This window comes from Scheffersomyces spartinae (genome assembly GCF_019049425.1).
Source record: "Scheffersomyces spartinae strain ARV_011 chromosome Unknown scaffold_14, whole genome shotgun sequence".
Lineage (NCBI taxonomy): Eukaryota > Fungi > Ascomycota > Pichiomycetes > Serinales > Debaryomycetaceae > Lizanozyma > Lizanozyma spartinae.
Window position 1 is genome coordinate 166204 of NW_025065061.1, and position 19675 is coordinate 185878.

The window sequence follows — 19675 nt, forward strand, 5'->3', positions numbered from 1 at the left end:
CACTTTAGTGGTTATGATTTTAGTGGGTACGGTTATGTAATCAAATTCACAGTATAAAATGCTGCCGTAGTTATCGTCTGGCCAATTCCCATTTCACCTCAGTAATGCTAACTTCTTCTCCTACCTTGTCATCGTAGTCATACCATTCACTTTCTTCTAAATCGACTTCATCAAAATGAGTACCACTATCAGATCCCACGCACTGGAACCGACCTTCTGGGTTAAACTTTTTAAGTTCCATACCTCTGGAATCGATTTCCAAGATAGTGGCCCATTTGCCACTTTCCGACAATGACTCTTTAGTTCTAGTTATGGTGGTGGACTTCTCGTGTCCACAAGATGCACATTTATAAATGAACAGAGCATCTCCACGGGACTTCTGTAAGTCATGCTTCTCAAACAGATTGATGGTAATGGGTCTATCATGTTCTTCACGACAGTTGGTGCACTCAATGACAAAAGTGTATTCAAAGGGAGAATCAGTAGTATCCACAGGTTTCAAGTCCGTCACATTGGACAACTCTCCAGTAACTTTCAATACGTATTGACCCATTATATACGGTAAACTATAATGATAATCTTTGGCAGGAATGTTAAAATTACTTGACAAAAATTCTTACTGTGATTTTGGTTTGATTTTTGTGGAGTTCAATCTTCGCATAATGGATGGACCAAATCAGATAAATGGAAATGCTACAGAAGATTCATTCGATACATCATTTAGTATTCGTTGGCGTAATCAAACCAATAAAGCGTAGTTTTCGAATGGAAGTTGGTTTATTCCCATTTCAATTGAATCATGAATAGAATAGAAGTACGCCATATCGTCAGTTAACTGTCAACTGTCTTGCACATAGAAAGTGGAAACGATTAAGTGAATGGCTTTGGACTATCAAGCGTTTTCATAATACAACCAGAAGTAGTTGTATTTAGGTCAAGTAAAAGTATTTGCAACCAGTTGAGTCTTGTCTTTAGGAATGAAACCCGATCAATTAGAGATACCAGAACTCACTCAATGGGGGATATTCCCGCACAAAAAAGGTCCTATATATAAAGCGTAAAACAAAGCGATGCAACAAACCACTAAAAACGGAAACGATCGACGGACTTCAGTCACAAGAGCTCCCACTGATTTTATTGTGATTAGTAACTAGCCCAGCAAACTATGTTTGTAACAATAGTCTTTCTACCATCTTAGATTTTTTATATATTATCTCTATCACTGAACGGAGTTATCTTGCCAAAAACCGCTGCTTTCGCCTTGGTAGCGCCCACTAAGAATAATTACACAAACTTCTTAGGACCTCTCTTTCCGAAGAGCAAAATCACAGAACAAATCATATCGGAGGTTGATTTCCATGGTCCTGTGAATCTGCTGTAAACCAATAATAAGCTGCTATTAGCACAAGTACACTTTTACAGAGCTAAAAGGAAGTAGAGGACGGGCATATATATATATATATATATATTAGCTTTTTGCAAATATCGGAAGCAAAGGACTCTGATTTTGGTTAGGAATCATTAGGCTTACTGGCGTTAGCTTTAGTAGGAGGTTGGTAAACTTCTTCTCTGTCAAGAATTTAATAGAGAAATAACTTGACACAGAGATGAGCCGAACGTCAAACAATGCGTTCCATACTTCAGTAGCTAATACTATGACAGCGTCAGAGAAAAATAGTGATGTTAGTGACTTCCAAGATATAGTACATGGTGAAGATCTACAATTTCTGCATCCTATACAACATGAAATACACCCTTTACCAATCAATTTACCTAAAAAAACAATAAGTCCTTCTATATGGCTCTCTAAGTTGAGCACAAGTCAACTTATCACTATCTCCGGAGCAGCCAGTGGTTTTCTTGCAGGGATAGTGGTTTGTCCCTTGGATGTGATTAAAACCAGGCTACAGGCACAAGGAGCAGCCAGAATAGCAGTCCAAGAAATAGGAGCTAAGGTAAACACAAAATCATTAGTTGAATTTCCTGGATTTAAATCAACGGTGGCTTCCATATTCAAAAACGAAGGCATTAAGGGGTTCTATAGAGGGTTGGTACCAACAATGATTGGCTATTTGCCAACATGGACAATCTATTTTACAGTCTATGAAAAGACTAAGCAAATATATCCCAAACTTAATGAAGAATATTTGAATGTTAAATATGAATCTTTTAATCATTTTTGTTCTGCATTAACAGCTGGACTTGCTAGTTCCATAGCTGTGAACCCTGTTTGGGTTGTGAAAACAAGATTAATGATTCAAACAAATGATCGTCAACAATTTCCAGATAGAACTTATTATAATGGTACTATGGATGCATTCCGTAAAATGTACCGCGAAGAAGGAATTAGAGTATTTTATAGTGGGTTGGTGCCATCAGTGTTTGGACTTATCCACGTAGGCATCCATTTCCCAGTATACGAGAAGTTGAAGAAAGTGCTACATGTTACAAATCATAAATCGCATGAAAAGGAATTATCATTAGGAAGACTCATCTTAGCTCTGGCAGCTTCAAAGATGATAGCAAGTACCATTACTTATCCTCACGAGATTTTGAGAACCAGAATGCAAATCCAGTCATCCAACAAGCGTTGTCTCACGCATATGGGTTTTGTTGATACTGTCAAACTGATATTCAAGAGAGAAGGTATAAAGGGATTTTATGCTGGATATCTTGTCAATTTGTCTAGAACAGTACCTGCATCTGCCGTCACACTTGTTAGTTTCGAGTATTTCAAGAGTTATTTATTGACTATCTGTGGCAGGGTATGAAAATCGACGATATTTGACTCCCCTTCTTTGTATTCATAGACTTATTTATTATGCATACCTCATTATAGATACATATATTCAATTAGATTATATTATATTACTTTATACTTTTCGCTTTTTAGTTTGTATGAGTGTCCCAATTAGGAAATGGAGATAACCTAACTTGTAGATCGAAAAACTGCTCACGTAATCTGAACTTGAAACAAATAATCATTGTCACTTTTTTATTCTACGTATCACATTAGAAACAAGCCATTAGGGTTCTTGTTCTGGATTGTTCATTTCTACATTGTGATTTGGATAAATGAGGGTATCTCATATATTGCTTGTATCTCAGCTAGCTGCTACTATCTGGGGTGCATCTATTGAGAAAGACAACGGAGCACAAGTTGCAAACATCAATGAAGACGGTCTGAATAAGCAAAAGGGAGCACCCGATTCTGAAGAAAAGAAGTCTACTAAGGGAAAAGAAAATGTTCAAGCTAAATTGAATAAAGAGGTATCCAAAAACAACAAAGTTAAGGTTAAAGGTGAGACATCAGATAAATCAAAGGGGAAGAGTGAAAAAGATGATGATGAAGAAAAGGATAAATCAGAGGAAAAAGATCAGACCGTCAGTGATATCAAGATACCTCCAATGTTAACGATGGATACCTTTGATAAAGAAGTTGGCAAAACTTTAACATTAGTCGAATTCTTTTCTCCTTTATGCTCTCATTGTAAACATTTTGCCCCCACATGGGAAAAGATTTACAGGGAATTCAAGCCAGAAATGGAGAGGTTGCAAATTGACATGAGACAAGTCGATTGTGTGGTGTCTGGTGATTTGTGCAATCGTGAACAAGTGATGGCGTACCCGGATTTGAGATTGTACCATTCAAATCCTAATGCAGATGTTAAATCAAGCGCTGAAGACGACAAAGATAGGAATAATAAAAAAAAGAAGAAGAAGGAAAGTACCTCTAAACATTTGGCGACATTTCCTAAAGGAAGACTTAGAACAGAAGAAAATATCAAAAAGTTTTTACGTAATTCAGCATCTGAATATAATGATGGAATTGATATTATGAGTTCCTCGAAGATGTTAAATACTGACGAGCTACTTCATATTGCATCTGGAGCAATTGACGAACCATATTTTGTTGCCTTTTTTCCATGCACTGAAAAGGAATGGAAAGATACAGATAAAACAGGTAAGAGCATGTTTAGCAGAAACTGCCTAGAGTGTGGTTCCAGTAAATTAATTTGGGACAAATTATCAAACAAAGTACCAATGAAAACAGGTCATTTTTCGTGTCTCACAAACCCTAATGCTTGCATATCTTTTGACCTCGCTTCTTCAACTTATTCTGATAACGAATCAACTCCCAAATATATGATGTTCTTACCTAAGAAAGTGGCTCACGTGGGTAAGATTGATTATAAGAAACCAATTGCTACTTTTAAAGGGTTGAAACTGTTTGCGGAGAAAATCTACAGTAACTATCACTATAGATTGTCTTCAGGCGAAACATTGCGGAGAGATAAGACAGTCGTCACCGAATTATCAGATCCTATTGAATACGAATATCCATTAGAAAATAAGATTTCTTTAGTTTATTACCATGATCAAACCATTGTTGAAGAGGATAAATCATTATTACCATACATATTGGAATATATTGCTGATTCTCCATTCAATTTCGACTTGAGAATTTGCAAGTTTGATAACGTGGAAAAGCTCTTGAATGAACAAAATCATGCTATTGTTAACTATGCTAATCTTTTGCAAAAAGATGAAGCTAAAAAAATTGAATATGATGAAAAAATGAACATTATGACTGGATATACCACCAAACCCACTTTGTTGATGTTTCATGAAAACAGCTTAATAAATCACGTTTTCCATAGTTATGCCCCTGAAGATATTAGAAGTTTCAAGAAGGTTAAGAAATTCCTTGATTTAAATAAGTTTCCATTGCACCAAGAATTGACACCTGCCCTTATTCCCCAATATTTCAATCCTAAAGCTAAAAAGCAGGATGATCTTCAAGGTAAAGTAGTTGTTGTATTTTTAGATACTAAAGACGAGAAGCAAACAAATGATGCATTATCCAAGATAGCTTTAGCAGCACATTCTTATCATTTATCACATCAAAAATATTATTATGATGAGGTTCTCGAAGGTAGAAAGTTGAAGATTGAAAAGACGAAAAAATTAAAGCTAAAGAAACAAAAAGGGGACAATAGCGTTGATGTTGTCTCTGCTATGAAGGAAGAAGTACCTCATAATTTTGATTTAAACAGAGTTCTGTTTGTTTTTATTGATTTATCATCCGATGTTTTTGCCGAAGAGGGTAGCATCTGGAACATTGATAATAAGCAATACGCAAAAGGCGATGCGGTTATCTTATCTAATGACAACAAATATATGTGGGAGACTGATTTGAATGGTACCCGATTAAGAAATGATCCTGAAAGAGTCACGGAAGTTCTTTTATCCTTGCTAGATCCCAATTTAGCCAATGGTAGGAAAGCAGCATGGAGATTGGTAGGTAGTCCCTTTAATAACTCTGTTCCTTTTATGAACTATATTCATATGCATGGATTCCTTGGGTATTTGGGTCTTTTCATTGCACTTTGGAGCTGTTTGAGCCTCCTAAGAGGAAGTCGAAGAAGAAGAAGAAGCAGACATAATGGAAATTCTTCTCTGGTTAGACAAGGGATTATTGGGAATCACATCAACAGTCCCAAAAAGGATTGAATCCTAATAGAGTGTAATAAAACTAATTAGCTAATAAAGAAGTCTTAACTGTTTAGCCTCTAACTCTATGAGTTTTCTATAACTGTTATGCAAAGGTATCACTTCAAAGTTTATACCTGGAATCCCCAGAACTTCACTATAGCTGGGGATCTTCTTCAGTGGTGGAATAATAGTACCCTCACGTATTATACAACATTCCTCAATTACAGAGCCACTAGAAAGTGTAACATTGTTTTCTACTATAACTCTACTCCCTATACTCTTCAGCATCACTTTGGATTTTGTTCCTATAATGACATAAGACCCTAACGTCAATCCTGAACCCTCAGGAGGTAAAAGCTGACATTCTTCATGTAGATAGCACATCTTTCCTATGCGAATACTCAGTGGAACGTTCTCCTTTGTGGGTACATCACCTTGAAGCAAAACATTTTGACAAATGGTAGTGTTCCCACTTATAAGGATTCTATTGGACCCATGTATCTGGGTCTTTTTATTGATTCTGTTCCCTGTAGTTGTCTCTAGCCATTCGTCATTCATTGGCGTCAATACGGTTCAATCAGGTACAAAACAAACAATGCTTGTGTTTTTGGAAACACTTCAAGTGCTTTAAAGGAACACGTGTATTGACTAGGGTTTACGTACAGAATAAATGGGGACACTTATTATTTTGGTCTAATGAGTATCAGGAGTATATATGAGAACGAGAACGCGTACATCTGAGCATTCTAGTTATTTAATACACCCTATAGGTACTTGTACTACAACTACTACATAGGAAGAACAGAATCAAGATCTATGATTACATGTAACCGTTCAGCGAATATTATTATTATTGATATTATTATAAGTGGATCTAACTTCTTTTCTTGTCTCCCCACCACCCCCATCCACGATTGTTCGTTCTCTCCACCCGCGTTCCTCATCATTTGTCCTACGGTGTAAGCACTAATTTGAACGGCTATTTTACGTAACTGTCATAGTAAGTAGCATGGAACAAATCTCGCATGCAGTGCACACAATAAGATCATAATGTCGTCGACATTTTACAACCGTGTCACAGCGAAAACACGACATGTATATATAAAAAGTCCGAAAAACTTGGAAAATGCCAAATAACATCGTTTTACCTGGACTCTCTCTCTTTATCATCGACTTCAAAACAAGAATAATGTCTGATAAGGTATTTAGAATCGACTGCGGTTACCAAAACTACGACTGGGGTAAAATTGGTTCGACTTCTGCTGTTGCCCAATTTGCTTCCACATCTAATGTCAATACTGTTATTGATGAGCATAAGCCTTATGCGGAATTATGGATGGGTACTCATCCAAGTGTTCCCTCCATTGCCGTTGAAAACGGTAAGAACTTGAGAGATTTGGTTGGTTCTGATCCCAAAGATTTATTACATCAATCAATCATTGATAAGTTTGGTTCCTCCAAGGAATTACCTTTCTTATTTAAAGTTTTGAGTATTCAAAAAGTATTGAGTATTCAAGCTCACCCTGATAAGGCTTTGGCTGCTCGTTTACATGCTGCTGATCCTAAAAACTATCCTGATGATAATCATAAGCCAGAAATGGCTATTGCTGTCACTTCTTTTGAAGGTTTCTGTGGTTTCAAACCTTTACAGCAACTTGCTACAACTTTAAAGACTATTCCTGAGTTCCATGCCATCGTTGGTGATGAATTAACCAATAAATTCATTTCTGGTATTGTTCCTGATGCCAAAGCTGGTTCTAAAGAAGATGCTTCCAACAAAGAATTATTGAAGAAATTATTTGCATGCGTCATGAACACTGAAGACTCCATTATTTCTTCCAAGGCTTCAGAATTAGTCAAGAGAGCTGAAACTGAACCTCAAACTTTTGATTCCATCAACGAAGGTTTAGCCGAATTGATTGGTAGATTAAATAAGCAATTCCCTAACGATATTGGGTTATTCTGTGGTTGTTTGATGTTGAACCATACCTGTTTACAACCTGGTGAAGCTATATACTTACAAGCTAACTGCCCTCATGCATACATTAGTGGTGATATTATTGAATGTATGGCTGCCTCTGACAATGTTGTTAGATCTGGTTTTACTCCTAAGTTTAAGGATGTTCCCAATTTGGTTGAAATGTTGACCTACGACTATGAGTCTGTGGAAAAGCAAAAGATGCCTTTGTTATCCTTTGATAAGTCCAGAGGTGAAGCATCAAGATCTGTGTTATACAACCCGCCTATTGATGAGTTTGCTGTGTTACAAACACTTTTCGAAAAGGCCGGTCAAAAGCAAGAGTTTGATGGGTTCTTGGGTCCATCTATTCTCATTGCAACCAAAGGTAAAGGTCAATTGAAGGAAACTGCCACGGGTAAGACATTTGACGTCAAGGCGGGTTATGTCTACTTTATTGCCCCAGAAGCTGCTGTTGAATTAGTTTCTACATCAGATGATGTTCCTTTCACTTCATACAGAGCCTTTGTGGAGGCATAGACTTTGACACCGTTTGATACCTGACAATAATTCATAATAAACATACATAAGAGACGTATTTAACATTAGAGAGCCGACTTTGAATTTTCCTTCCAAACACGTTGCGCTACCATACGAGTTTACACAAAATCGCCTTTTTCTGTCCAGTAACCGTTCGAACCAAAATTTTCAATGGACGATACTTTATTTGGGTTAAGAAAATATAACGTACTCAAAGTAATTACTCAAGAGAATTGGAACGTAGGCTGGAGACAAGAAATTGGGCGGAAGCTGGGATCTTGAAGGAATATTAAGATAAGATAAGATATAATAAAATAAAAATGTCCGTTGTAGAAGAACAAAACCAAGTAGTTGTTGAAGAAACTGCTCCTACTGAAGAAGTTGAAGTTTCTGAAGAGGCCAAGACCGAGGAAGAACAACAAGTTGAAGAAGATCAAGCTGAACGTTTGAAGAGACAATCGGAGATTGATTCTCGTTCTATTTATGTTGGGAATGTTGATTTCCAAAGTACTCCAGAACAATTGGAACATTTCTTCAATGTCGTGGGTGTTATCAAAAGAGTAACCATTTTGTTTAACAAGTTCACTCGTTTGCCTAAGGGTTATGCTTATATTGAATTTGAAAATGTTGAATCTGTTGAAAAAGCTATTTCCGATTTGAACGAGAAGATTTTCAGAGGTAGAGAATTGAGAATAACCACCAAAAGAACCAACTTGCCTGGGTTCAACAAAAGGGGTGGTTACAGAGGTAGAGGTAACTTCAGAGGTAGAGGTAATTTTAGAGGAAGAGGTGGAAGAGGTGGAAGAGGTGGAAGAGGTGGAAGAGGTGGAAGAGGTGGATTTGCTAATGGAAGTTCCCCAGAAAGTGCAGATGCTCCTGTCACATCTGAAGCCCCTGCTACCAATAGTACAGAAACTGGTTCCGTTGAAAACTAGATGAATCTGGATCTTCCCTGTCATATGTCCAGTTCCATTGGATCAATAGTCGAATGTACTTCAATACGCTGAGTAGTAATGCATTTTTTTTATATCAACAAAATGGTATCTTAACTTTGTAGTCAGACTTTCCTTTTAATTGTTTTTACTAGGAATGTTTTATAAAAATGAGCTATTTTTGGTTCATGGAATATCTTGTAAGAAGATATGGTGTTTGGTTTTATGCTAAGAAAAAGTCCAGCACCAAATAATTTGACATAATTGTAGCTTTTGCACATTTTAAACGTCAATCTATTCACTTAAATACTGGAAAGCGCAACTAACGTCCTGGATTTCTATTAATGTATATAAAATTTCAGAAGTTTAGTTTCTGGCCAATAACATATCAGCTCGTAAAAACATTGATCTCGTAAACGAATTTACTATAGGGATAATTGCGCCCTTTCAGGCATATTGTGCATCGTATAAATGTACGAATCCCGTGTCCCGACATTTTTTTATGTACACCGAAAAGTGACATGAAATTCCATGTTAAGGTGAAACAAAATGAGATTATTGTAATGTGAATAAACGTCGATATGTATTCTCTATATTAAATTTTATTTTAAGGAATTGAAGAGAAGAGCAAGAAATAAAAGTCTTCAAAAAGAGCGAATGACAACATCAAATAATTTTAAGCAATAACACAATCCTTATCCTTCGCTGCATCCTTACCAGGTGAGCCTTCTTTGGAGGAAATTTTTAACCTCTTCTCTAACTTACGGGCAAGATCTTTGTCGACTAAACGACTAAGTGCCTTTTCACTTCCATTTTCAGCTGCCTTCGTATACCAAGTTTGAGCTTCATTACTATTTTTAATGCAACCAATACCCTTTTCGTAAAAGTTTCCCAAAGCGAATTGAGCCTTTGGTAATTGACATAATGCTGCACGATGCGCCCATTCAAATGCTTCACTTTCATCTTTAGGAAGAAATGGTTCAGAACCTACCAAATACCAAGCACACATGGCAAGCATAGATTCCGCGTCGCCTCCTAAAGCTGCTTGGGTGTAATAATGAATCAGTAAATTTGCATCTTGGGCAACGATCTCTCCGACTTCATAATTATGTCCCAAAATTGCAGCTGCTTGGATGTGACCTAAAGCTGCAGCTTGTGAATATAATTCCAACGCATATTTTTCATCAGGAAGGACAATATCTTGGAACCCTTGAAAATGAATTCGACCAAGTTCATATGGAGCAGCGGAGGTAAGCTCAGTAGCAACATTGGCAGCACGAGTTAACCATTTGATACCTGATTTCTTGGTATTGATGTCGTTCCCTAATCCCATGCGACCGTAGAATGAATAAATACCCAACTTATACATGGCTGCAGAATGGTTTTTGGAAGCAGCCATTTTTAAAAACTCAATAGCCTTACGAGCATCTCTTCCAGTTCCCAATCCTTCTTCGTAACAGTGTGATGCTCTATAAGCTGATTCTGTGTGACCATGCTTAGCGGCATGAAGGAAAAGTGCAAATGCATCCCTGTTTTCTACTTTACCAAAAGCTCCAGATGAATATGCATCACCAAGAAGATATTGAGCCTCAGAATAGCCCTTATCCGACAATCTGCGCAAATATTTGTGTGCTTCCTTAAGCAAAATACGCTTCAATTTTGCTTCGTTGATATCAAGTTGAGTATCATTTTCAGTATCCAATCCCAAATCTAAAGAATTACTTGATTTTGAACGTGAATGGGCCTTAACATTCAATTGGTTTGACAGTGAAGATCTTGGTGGAGTAGAAGTTGAAGATGACGGATGATTTTGACTATCCAAATCTAATAACAAAGCTGTTTGTAAGATATACTGGGCATATTGGAAAAGCACAGTAGGATCATTTGATTTTTTGGCATTCTTTTGATACAACTGAAGAGTTTTAATCCGAGGTAACAAGTTAGAAGAGTTATCACCCAAATATTGAGTAATATAACTTTGACTGAAATCCACCAAAGATGCATTATCGTTCCGGTCGTACATGAAGGACGATGCAGAAGACACTGAACGATTATGGCCCAACTTAGCATTGAACTGAGGACTAGCCACAAGTGATAAATTGTTCTCAGATTTACTAAAGGGGCCATTAACACCGTTGGCTGAATTTGTGATGTTTAAATTGGTTACCGAAGAGGTAGCCGAAAGGGCAACGAATGGAGGTGATTGGCCCGCGGAAGAAAAAGCTCGAGGTGGAGTATTTGGACCATATGATGGAGATGTAGCTAAATGTGCTGCATTATGATAAGGTACTGAGCCTGATCCTGATCCAGTTGCATTAGGAGATAAAGTTCCACCATTCCTCTTTGGAGGATAAGAGTAGCCTCCAGAATTATTGTTAGGCGTGGGTCCACGATGTCCTCCCACCGGGGGAATGGAAGAGTCACTAGAGGAAGCAGACAAAAGCGACTCAGTTATGTGTGGGGTAGTGCCCTCAAAAGTAGGAACAGATCCAGAGGATGTCTGATGTATTTGGAGTGGCCTATGATTGTCGGTAGTTGTGAAACGAGGCGATAATTGTGGTGCTGCTAAAGGTTGTTGTTGATGAGGGTATCCAAGTTTACTGGGTCCCACTGGAGAAGGTACCATAGGGGTATTCAAGGCTCCCTCTTGAATGGGATATGGAAGTGGTGTAGCTACTGTAGCTTCTTTAATTGTGGTGGCTTCCGATTTCATGGTATCTGAGACTGTCAGCGACGAAACTCCGGGTTGAGGAGACGAATGAAGTTGTCTATAAGGATGGTTATGGCTCATTATTACAAAGTAATATGACTAGATAAGAAAAGGGAGACTATAGTGGGAAGATAATTGAATAAGTTTGATTGGTGAAGCTGAATAAATTCTGATGGATGGAAAAAAATAAATGCTGGTAAATATCTGGAAGGATTTGACGCGTTCAGAAGGGGTCTGATGCCAAAAGTTGAAGTTTGAAGGGAACCTCAATAAGTTTTGGAAAGCAAATACTGAAGAATATATTAATGGTATTATTATTATATATAATAATAATAAATAATATTGTTTTGCTTCGTCTGTAAATTGCAGTTCCAAGGTCTTGATTTCAGTTTCCAAAGGTGTGTGCTGAATTGAAGCGATGCAAAAAGGGGGTTGAGAAAAACGTAGCCAAAATCAAAACGCCGACACTACCGGACAACCACACAAGTATTATCACAAACTTGAGTTAGATGTTTATCAAAGAAGAAACTATTTGATATATATATATGCAAGTTTTATATTAGTGGAATTCTTCAGGTCGATATGTACATATGTTATATAGTATAAATAATTAGTCAAACATGCATGGTGTTTATGTGTCTGGCCGGCAAACGGGAATAGTTTAACAATCGGACACAAATTGAGAGAAATTTTTTACTTCAGACAGACACCACTTTCTGGGTCAGGATACCAGAAGTTCACCTTGCACCACCACGCCTTCACATGCCCTAATTCGGAACCAAGCCATTGGCGGCGTCAGACAATTAGCTATAATTAGAGCTCTGACAGACAGGCAAATTGATATTGATAAGGGTTAGATGCCATCACAAGCGACAGTGGACCAAGGAACAAAAAGCATGAACCCTGTCACGTGGACTTGATTCTAGAACATGTAGTTCTCAATGGTTACCACATGACATACTACTAAAAAGGGGAACATACATCTCTGTGTACTTGCTTTATGAATAGTTTAGTTCTAATTCAATCTAATCTTCGTGCTACCATGTAAGGTCCGAAGCATTGTCTTGTTACTCTAGATAAATATACTTTTGTTGCAGAGTGTCTATAACTATAAAGACACTAATAATGGATTTGCCTCATCGCAAAGATGAGATTTCCGGTCGTTCTGCTTGAGTACGTGTGGGTACATGTGCAGCAACGAATAACCCATAATACGCCATAAACAGCCACCTTATGTTTACCATATCTGCTTCGTAAACCCGGTATTTCTCTGTCTTAAGGCAAGGTATGTTAACCGGCGTGAGAAATTGTCAGAAATTGCTTAATGAGCCACAAAATCAAAACTCTTTTGTCGTATTTATTTATTTTCTTTCAAAATTAAAACCTAAGCCCACCGGCCGACAATTTTACTTTTATCTGAAGAATAATTATCCAATTGGGAAATGATAATAGAATATACCATGTCCTGTCGTTACTTGTAACAATAATAACGCATCCAAGGGTACCTTCTACACAGCCTTCATTCGTGCCATTAATAGTAGATGATAGGTTGGAAATTGTCTGTCTCATGAATATATGTACATATATATACAAATATTAATATGTTGTTTCTTATAATTCAAAGTGCTTGCATAAATCTTAAACAAGATAAAACTTGTGCAAGAGTGAACAAAATAGAGCAAATCTATATATGCATACGTCAGCTTGTAGGATCCCACTACCCATTTTATACCCATGATGTCATGTTATTATGATCTAAAATAATTGGCAAATGCAGCCACAACAGCCACAAATACTCCCAACATAGAAAACCGTTGAACTAGCTTGAGTAATCCATCATTTTGTTCACGATTATTAATTCCACCATTATCTCTTCCCTTAATCTCATTTTCCAGTAATATACGGATTCTATCTTCAAGATCTAATTCATCCAAATTGATGGTACCACTATTTGCATCAGACTTTACCGACTTTGCGGCTACTGCTGCTGCTTTCACAGCTGCTGCAGTATCCTCATCAAGTTTCTTTTGTTTCACATACAGAAGATTTTGTTGATATAATTCTGGAAACTGTTGTCTGAACCTCACATTTTCTGAACAATTCCATGCTTTTGAAGCTTGTGCTAATTGTATTTTGGTATAATCAGAAGTCGTAATCGACCCCATTGTAGTTTCATCACCAGTCATAAAACTTAAAAGTCCAACTAAAATAGTCAGAACTGACCATGTTGGATTCCAAGTATCGGGATGGTAATCACTTATCAGTAAACAAAGTCTTGTATTACACTGAAACCGTCCCAGTGGTGTTATCATTATAATGCTGGGTGGCAAAAAGGGGTATTCCTTGGGAAACCGAAGTATCCCATGATATTGGCCATCTTCATAAGGTGTCTTTGGCGGGCCAGTGATCACATAGTGCCACTCAAGAATATTGGCGTCACTAGGCTTGGCCACAATATACTGAGGGGGACTAGCCTGAATGGATCTGTATTCCTTTGTCAATTTTTTCTGTGCTGGAGTAGAAACCATGGCTATATGTTGTGCTATCTATAATAAATAAGCGCTCTTGTAACTATGTAAATGTGTCTCAATCTTTATCATCCTTTAACACAAACTGTATAAATTTCGCTGTAAACATCCTGAGTCACGTGGCACACCAAGATCAAAAAGGATAAGAAAGAAGAGTATGTCCGATAGTTTTCCATACTAAGTTTGAAAGTACTTAACAAAAGGCGTATTATTGCTTGAGTATGTATAAATAATAAAGAAGAATAGCATTTTTGCAAATCAATCCAATTGTTTGAGTTTTTTATGACAGTTTTGTTCCAGTTGCAATGACCAATTTGATAGTTATTTCAAAGAGGTTTGACCCATCTTTGGCTATCTTTTGTGGCAATTTACCGTCCTTTAAAGCATCAATGGTGCTTTGAGTACTATGATTCATAATGAACTTTTCTGGCAAAAAAAGCTTAAGTTCGGCAAATGGGACAGCTGAAACGTTGCTAAGTCCTGATAAGTCACCAAGAGTTTCCTTTAACTTTTCTAACTTTAAACCTCCCATGTGTTGGACTGCACCACCTGGTGCTTTTCCTGGAGCAGTTTCCTTTTCGACATCTTCATTGTAGAAATCAATGATAACCAAATGACCATCTTTTTTTAAAAACAGGGCAAGTTTCTTTGTCACAGTTTCATAATTATGAATATGATGATAAGAAATAGTCAGAAAGATTAAATCAAATCTATCTTGAAATTGTGCTGTATCATCATTCAAAACATCATTAATAACAGCTTCAAACTTGATATCTGGATGAGTAACTTCCAATCTCTCGATTCGTTCAGTAAAAAGCAGCATAAAACTCTCATTAATGTCGATACCTACAACTTCGCTACCATTTTGAAGATAAGGAGCTAATTTCTCAGTTAAAGATCCAGTACCCACAGCAAAATCTAAAATCGAACGAGGTTCTTTAGATATCCATAAGTCAGATCCAGGTTTAGGTAAGTCAACTAACTTATCTATAACCGAATCAGTTGGTGGTAAGACTTTCAGCGGGTCAAATTCAAGAAGAACTCGGGCATTGACAGAATTGAAAAACTTTTGACTGTCTAACTCATCGTAGATACGAGCAAAATTCAGGTCCATTTCTTTTTTATTAGCCTCAATGGCTTCAGCGTGAGTTTCAGACATGTTTGCGCATTCAATAGTAGTTAATATTAATAATTAGTGCTGCAGAATAGTGCACATTCCCGGCATATTTATATGGGGAGACGACCCGAAATGCGGAGTTTGAAAACCTAAGTAACAATGTCAAAGATCCAACGGTTTCCCACACGCATTTAAATTTTCCATGGGTACAGCCAACCCCTTAGCAAGAAAGGTTTATTATATATTCTTTAAATAGTGATAAATAGAAACGGTTGAACTAAAATTAGTTGACACAACAGAAGTATAAAAATAGCGGGACGGCAAGGGAACTGCTGTATCCATAGGGGAAGAATTGAGCAACAAATTATATATAGCATCAAGAATATAAAAGCATGACCACCTATATCACTATGAGACGATGAGAAAAACGTACTGGAAGCATTAAAACAAGATATCCCAAGATCACTTGCCATGACGAAGATAAATAGACTTGCTACACTTAATGGCAGCATAACTTAGACCAGAATCCCTTTTCTTCATGATCATCAACAATTTGTTGTTGTTCATATTGGTTTCCCCTTGACTCATAAGGCCTTTGTTGTTTGTTCATAGGGCTTCCATGACCATTCACCAATGGTGAGTTGTTGTTATTAGACATGCCATTGTTCAAGTCAGGACTATGAGTATCTTGTTTAATCGGTGGAAGAGGTCTGTTAACCAAGTGCTGTAATTTTTGTTGATGTAACTGTGCAGCCAATTGTTGTTGGTTAGGATTTTGTTGATTCAATTGAGATCCAGTCAATCCTTGTTGTTGCCCTTGAGCACCAGTTGCAGCTTGTTGTTGAGCATGATGTTGGTTGTGTCTACTTCTTCTTTGTTCTCTGTGTCTTCTATCTCTGTCACCTGGTGGGTTGGGATGGCCATAACCGTGTAAGTTAGGCTTTTTATTGATTGACGAATCCCATCCGCGACCGCCGTTTAAATGCATCCAATCATAGTCACCGTCACATTTTTGTCCCAAATCATCCAAAACTGATGCCAAAAGCATTCTATATTCCAGATAAGCAGGTTCTGCATCAAAGGGTAAACTTCTAACAGAATCCAAGTATTCCGCAAATTGTCTTGGTAAACCATCACATAATACAACTGCTGGAGTAGATCTCTTCTTATCACCAATCTTCTCATATTTTTGTTTGTTTGTCGGAGCTTTCAAACCTTGCCATGGTAATTGACCTCTAAGGAAGTAGAAAAATACATGGCCCAATGCTTCCAAATCGTCTCTTCTCAGTTGTTCTCTTCCCAAATGGGTGTTAATGGACATATATCTAGCGGTACCACTTAATGACTTCTTTTCTCTATATGGTATATGCTGTTTCGTTCTTGGATCACGATACTGCTTAGCCATACCAAAATCTACCAAATGAACCTTATTTTCATCTGGTGCACCTTGACACCCAATTAAAAAGTTATCAGGCTTAATATCTCTATAGATCAAATCGTGAGTATGAACTTCTTCAATTAAGTCTATCATTTGAATAGCCACCTGTACGGCTGTTTTGATGGTGAAACGACGTCCACACCAATCAAATAAATCTTCCAAACTTGGTCCTAATAAGTCAATTACCAAGATGTTGTGCAATCCTTCTTGACCAAAGTAGTACGCATTAGGAATACCTTCACACCCTTGCAAATGCTTATAAGTTCTATACTCATCTCTTAATTGAGGAGCTTCGGTCTTTCTGGGTTCAAACTTAATTGCTACGCTTTGAGCATTTATGATATTAGTACCTTCAAAGATAACCCCAAAAGAACCTTCACCAATCTTCTTACCAATCTTATAGTGTAAACCAACCACACTATTATTAGATGATCCAGAAGAGCCGGAAGCAGCTGCGGCGGCTGAAGTTCCATTTTGTTGTTGTGCTAATTGACCACCTTTTTGTTGTGGAGTTATAGGTTGACTACCACCACCACTTGCATAATTAGCATTGCTTGCGCTGGTATAGTTTACGTTAGAAGGATTGGTAGAGTTGCCCATGTTAGCATTGTAAGGGCCGTTTGTACCAGTTACACCCAGGTAGTAATTGTTTTGTTGGGGTGAATGCTGGTTAGTAGCAGCAGCAGCGGCTAATGCAGCAGGATTTGTTTGACGGTTAGACATTGGTTTGAAACAGATAGATCAATCAATGGGTTTCTATCACAGACTTTCTTGATCAAACTCAGAAGACTGATTTGTATAAAAAATTGTCAGATTCTTGAAATGATAAACAAAAAATGAACAGGACTCTAGCTTTTCGATCTCTAATTCAAGTATTATCACCACGATACAGATATTACGATATCAACTGAAACTCTAAAAACTTTGAATTGAATTTTATAATCAAAAGGAATCAAATCGGATAAATGGGAAATACTATATGAAGTTGATTGAAGATTATTTTTGTTGGTCCTTTGTTAATTACCAAAATAGGACACACGGTGATGAAAAAAAAACACTATGGAAAGGAGCTTCTTATTAATATGTCACAGGTGACGGAAGTATCTTCCTAAGGGAACAAACGAAACCTTAAAAAATTAGCTGTAGTCCTTATGACTTTCAATGAGTGTTGTTGAATAGCTTCACTATCCCCTCGCCAGCATCAGTGTTGAACGAAGAAATTTGGAACAAAAAAAACCAAGGCGCGCGACATTTATAGGTGGAAAATGTCGTTGTATTGTATGGCTGAGGTCGTGTGATGGGACCAAACCCTCACAAGAACGGCGGTACCAATTTTAAGAAGCAAAGTATTCCTTTACTACTCCTTCGTAGAACCATTCGTACACAAACAAACCAATTAGACGAGAGGGGAGTTGCACTACACATCCAGAGTAAACAACGTCAACATTGCTAAAATTGCTACGGTTTGGTATTTTTTGTTATGTGTCAGATTTGTTGATATTTATCATCTTGTATTACCTCTGAATTTCCAAACCACGATTGTGGTACTATTTGTTAGTGATTAATCAAGAACAAACAATAGATAAAATTCGCATAGTACTTTACTCACATACTAGGTAATTTTACTAAAAAGTCATATTATTAACATTATTATAACTATTGTATATTATACTTTACTACAAATTAGCTTGGGCCCGAACATATTCTTCCACCTTGTCTTCCATATACTTATTTATCTTTCTGTAAGCAGGGTCTTTACTCACCATCTTGGACCATTTGGCTAACTGTGGATACAAGTCCTTCATATCTCGTTTTTCGCCAGTACATTCCTTTACACCAATCATATTGTCAAACACATTCTCGTAAATGGGGAAGCTCAAAATTATATCAGCCCCGCTTAATTTGTCACCCACAAAGAATCCTGTTCCTTGTTTACGCATATGGTTCTCCAAATAGATCATATTCAACTCAAACTCGTGCTTGTAGTAACCGTTATTGATACCTTTCCCAACTAATTTGGTCACACTCTTTAATGGGAATGGAGCCATATTCTTGGCGCTGCTGTTGACTAATAACGAAATCAACAAATGCTGTAAAGTCCCCTCAGTGTAATGTAAAAAGTAATCAACCTGCATTCTTTGCTTTCTATCTTTGGGAGCCAAAACTTTATCGAAATCATAATGTTTAAGCAAATATTGAATCATATTACCACTTTCAAGTAATTGAAGACGTTCACTCCCATCAGCAAAATCAATATCAAGGATAGGGGACTTACCCAAAGGATGGACTCGAAATAATTCTGGGGGTGCTCTCCAGGTTTTAGGGTGACGGAAGTAAATTTTCACTTCATAATTGAGCCCTAAAAGCTCAAGTAACCATAGAATACGGTGTGCACGTGAATTGTCAAGCCAATGTAATGTGAAAAGGTCGTCTTTGCTGTATCCCATATTAACTGACCTTATCTTTTATGTTAATCTTATTTATATTATTTGGCTATAAAAGTTTATCGAATAGGACTATATAATTAACAGTTAATGTTTCCACTGTACTGCTACAATCACTTTATATTTATACCACGACGTGGACGCATAGTCTACTATAACGAATGTTGCACATAGCCCTAGGGTTAGAAGTCAACCTGTATTTAGACGTATGTATGAACTATGGTCGGTTGCATATGTGCGATATAATGAATGCTAAAATTGCCAATTTTGGGGCAAACAGTTACATCGCGATTTCCAAATTGGGTAAGAACAAAAGTTGCCTTGTTAGGCTGCTTCGTATCATTCCCCAGTCATAATGACTACAATTAAAAATTAGTGTGGGGAGGATCATCTTCATTGCTTCTAAGGGCACTTATTATAGTTTAACAATAGAGGACAGTAAAATGGCGAAATAGATAAAAAAAAATATGACTACGCTTAACATATACTCATGTGATGAACCGGGCTTACTAA

General features: G+C 37.2%; 10 protein-coding genes across 10 annotated transcripts; 4 read left to right on the forward strand and 6 right to left on the reverse strand.

The window, feature by feature from the left end:
* Window positions 1–70: 70 nt before the first annotated feature.
* KQ657_001141 (uncharacterized protein) lies at window positions 71–553 on the reverse strand (the record flags this gene model as incomplete). Its single annotated transcript, XM_043191943.1, has 1 exon — window positions 71–553. One exon carries the CDS (start codon window positions 551–553, stop codon window positions 71–73), a length of 483 nt encoding a protein of 160 aa, XP_043048575.1.
* A 1102-nt stretch (window positions 554–1655) lies between these two features.
* KQ657_001142 (NAD+ transporter) lies at window positions 1656–2771 on the forward strand (the record flags this gene model as incomplete). The annotated part of the gene is made up of 1 exon (XM_043191944.1): window positions 1656–2771. The coding sequence occupies one exon, from the start codon at window positions 1656–1658 to the stop codon at window positions 2769–2771; it is 1116 nt and encodes a 371-aa protein (XP_043048576.1).
* Window positions 2772–3075: 304 nt separating this feature from the next.
* On the forward strand, window positions 3076–5514 carry KQ657_001143 (protein disulfide isomerase; the record flags this gene model as incomplete). The annotated part of the gene is made up of 2 exons (XM_043191945.1): window positions 3076–3081; window positions 3109–5514. 2 exons carry the CDS (start codon window positions 3076–3078, stop codon window positions 5512–5514), a joined length of 2412 nt encoding a protein of 803 aa, XP_043048577.1.
* A 1171-nt stretch (window positions 5515–6685) lies between these two features.
* Window positions 6686–7993, forward strand: PMI1 (mannose-6-phosphate isomerase; the record flags this gene model as incomplete). Its single annotated transcript, XM_043191946.1, has 1 exon — window positions 6686–7993. The coding sequence occupies one exon, from the start codon at window positions 6686–6688 to the stop codon at window positions 7991–7993; it is 1308 nt and encodes a 435-aa protein (XP_043048578.1).
* Window positions 7994–8313: 320 nt separating this feature from the next.
* Window positions 8314–8928, forward strand: SGN1_1 (uncharacterized protein; the record flags this gene model as incomplete). The annotated part of the gene is made up of 1 exon (XM_043191947.1): window positions 8314–8928. One exon carries the CDS (start codon window positions 8314–8316, stop codon window positions 8926–8928), a length of 615 nt encoding a protein of 204 aa, XP_043048579.1.
* Window positions 8929–9601: 673 nt separating this feature from the next.
* CHS4 (Chs4p) lies at window positions 9602–11716 on the reverse strand (the record flags this gene model as incomplete). Its single annotated transcript, XM_043191948.1, has 1 exon — window positions 9602–11716. The coding sequence occupies one exon, from the start codon at window positions 11714–11716 to the stop codon at window positions 9602–9604; it is 2115 nt and encodes a 704-aa protein (XP_043048580.1).
* Window positions 11717–13383: 1667 nt separating this feature from the next.
* UBC6 (E2 ubiquitin-conjugating protein) lies at window positions 13384–14163 on the reverse strand (the record flags this gene model as incomplete). The annotated part of the gene is made up of 1 exon (XM_043191949.1): window positions 13384–14163. The coding sequence occupies one exon, from the start codon at window positions 14161–14163 to the stop codon at window positions 13384–13386; it is 780 nt and encodes a 259-aa protein (XP_043048581.1).
* Window positions 14164–14443: 280 nt separating this feature from the next.
* KQ657_001148 (class I SAM-dependent methyltransferase) lies at window positions 14444–15322 on the reverse strand (the record flags this gene model as incomplete). Its single annotated transcript, XM_043191950.1, has 1 exon — window positions 14444–15322. One exon carries the CDS (start codon window positions 15320–15322, stop codon window positions 14444–14446), a length of 879 nt encoding a protein of 292 aa, XP_043048582.1.
* A 457-nt stretch (window positions 15323–15779) lies between these two features.
* YCK2 (serine/threonine protein kinase) lies at window positions 15780–17441 on the reverse strand (the record flags this gene model as incomplete). Its single annotated transcript, XM_043191951.1, has 1 exon — window positions 15780–17441. The coding sequence occupies one exon, from the start codon at window positions 17439–17441 to the stop codon at window positions 15780–15782; it is 1662 nt and encodes a 553-aa protein (XP_043048583.1).
* A 953-nt stretch (window positions 17442–18394) lies between these two features.
* GTT1 (Gtt1p) lies at window positions 18395–19165 on the reverse strand (the record flags this gene model as incomplete). Its single annotated transcript, XM_043191952.1, has 1 exon — window positions 18395–19165. The coding sequence occupies one exon, from the start codon at window positions 19163–19165 to the stop codon at window positions 18395–18397; it is 771 nt and encodes a 256-aa protein (XP_043048584.1).
* Between the last annotated feature and the right edge of the window lie 510 nt (window positions 19166–19675).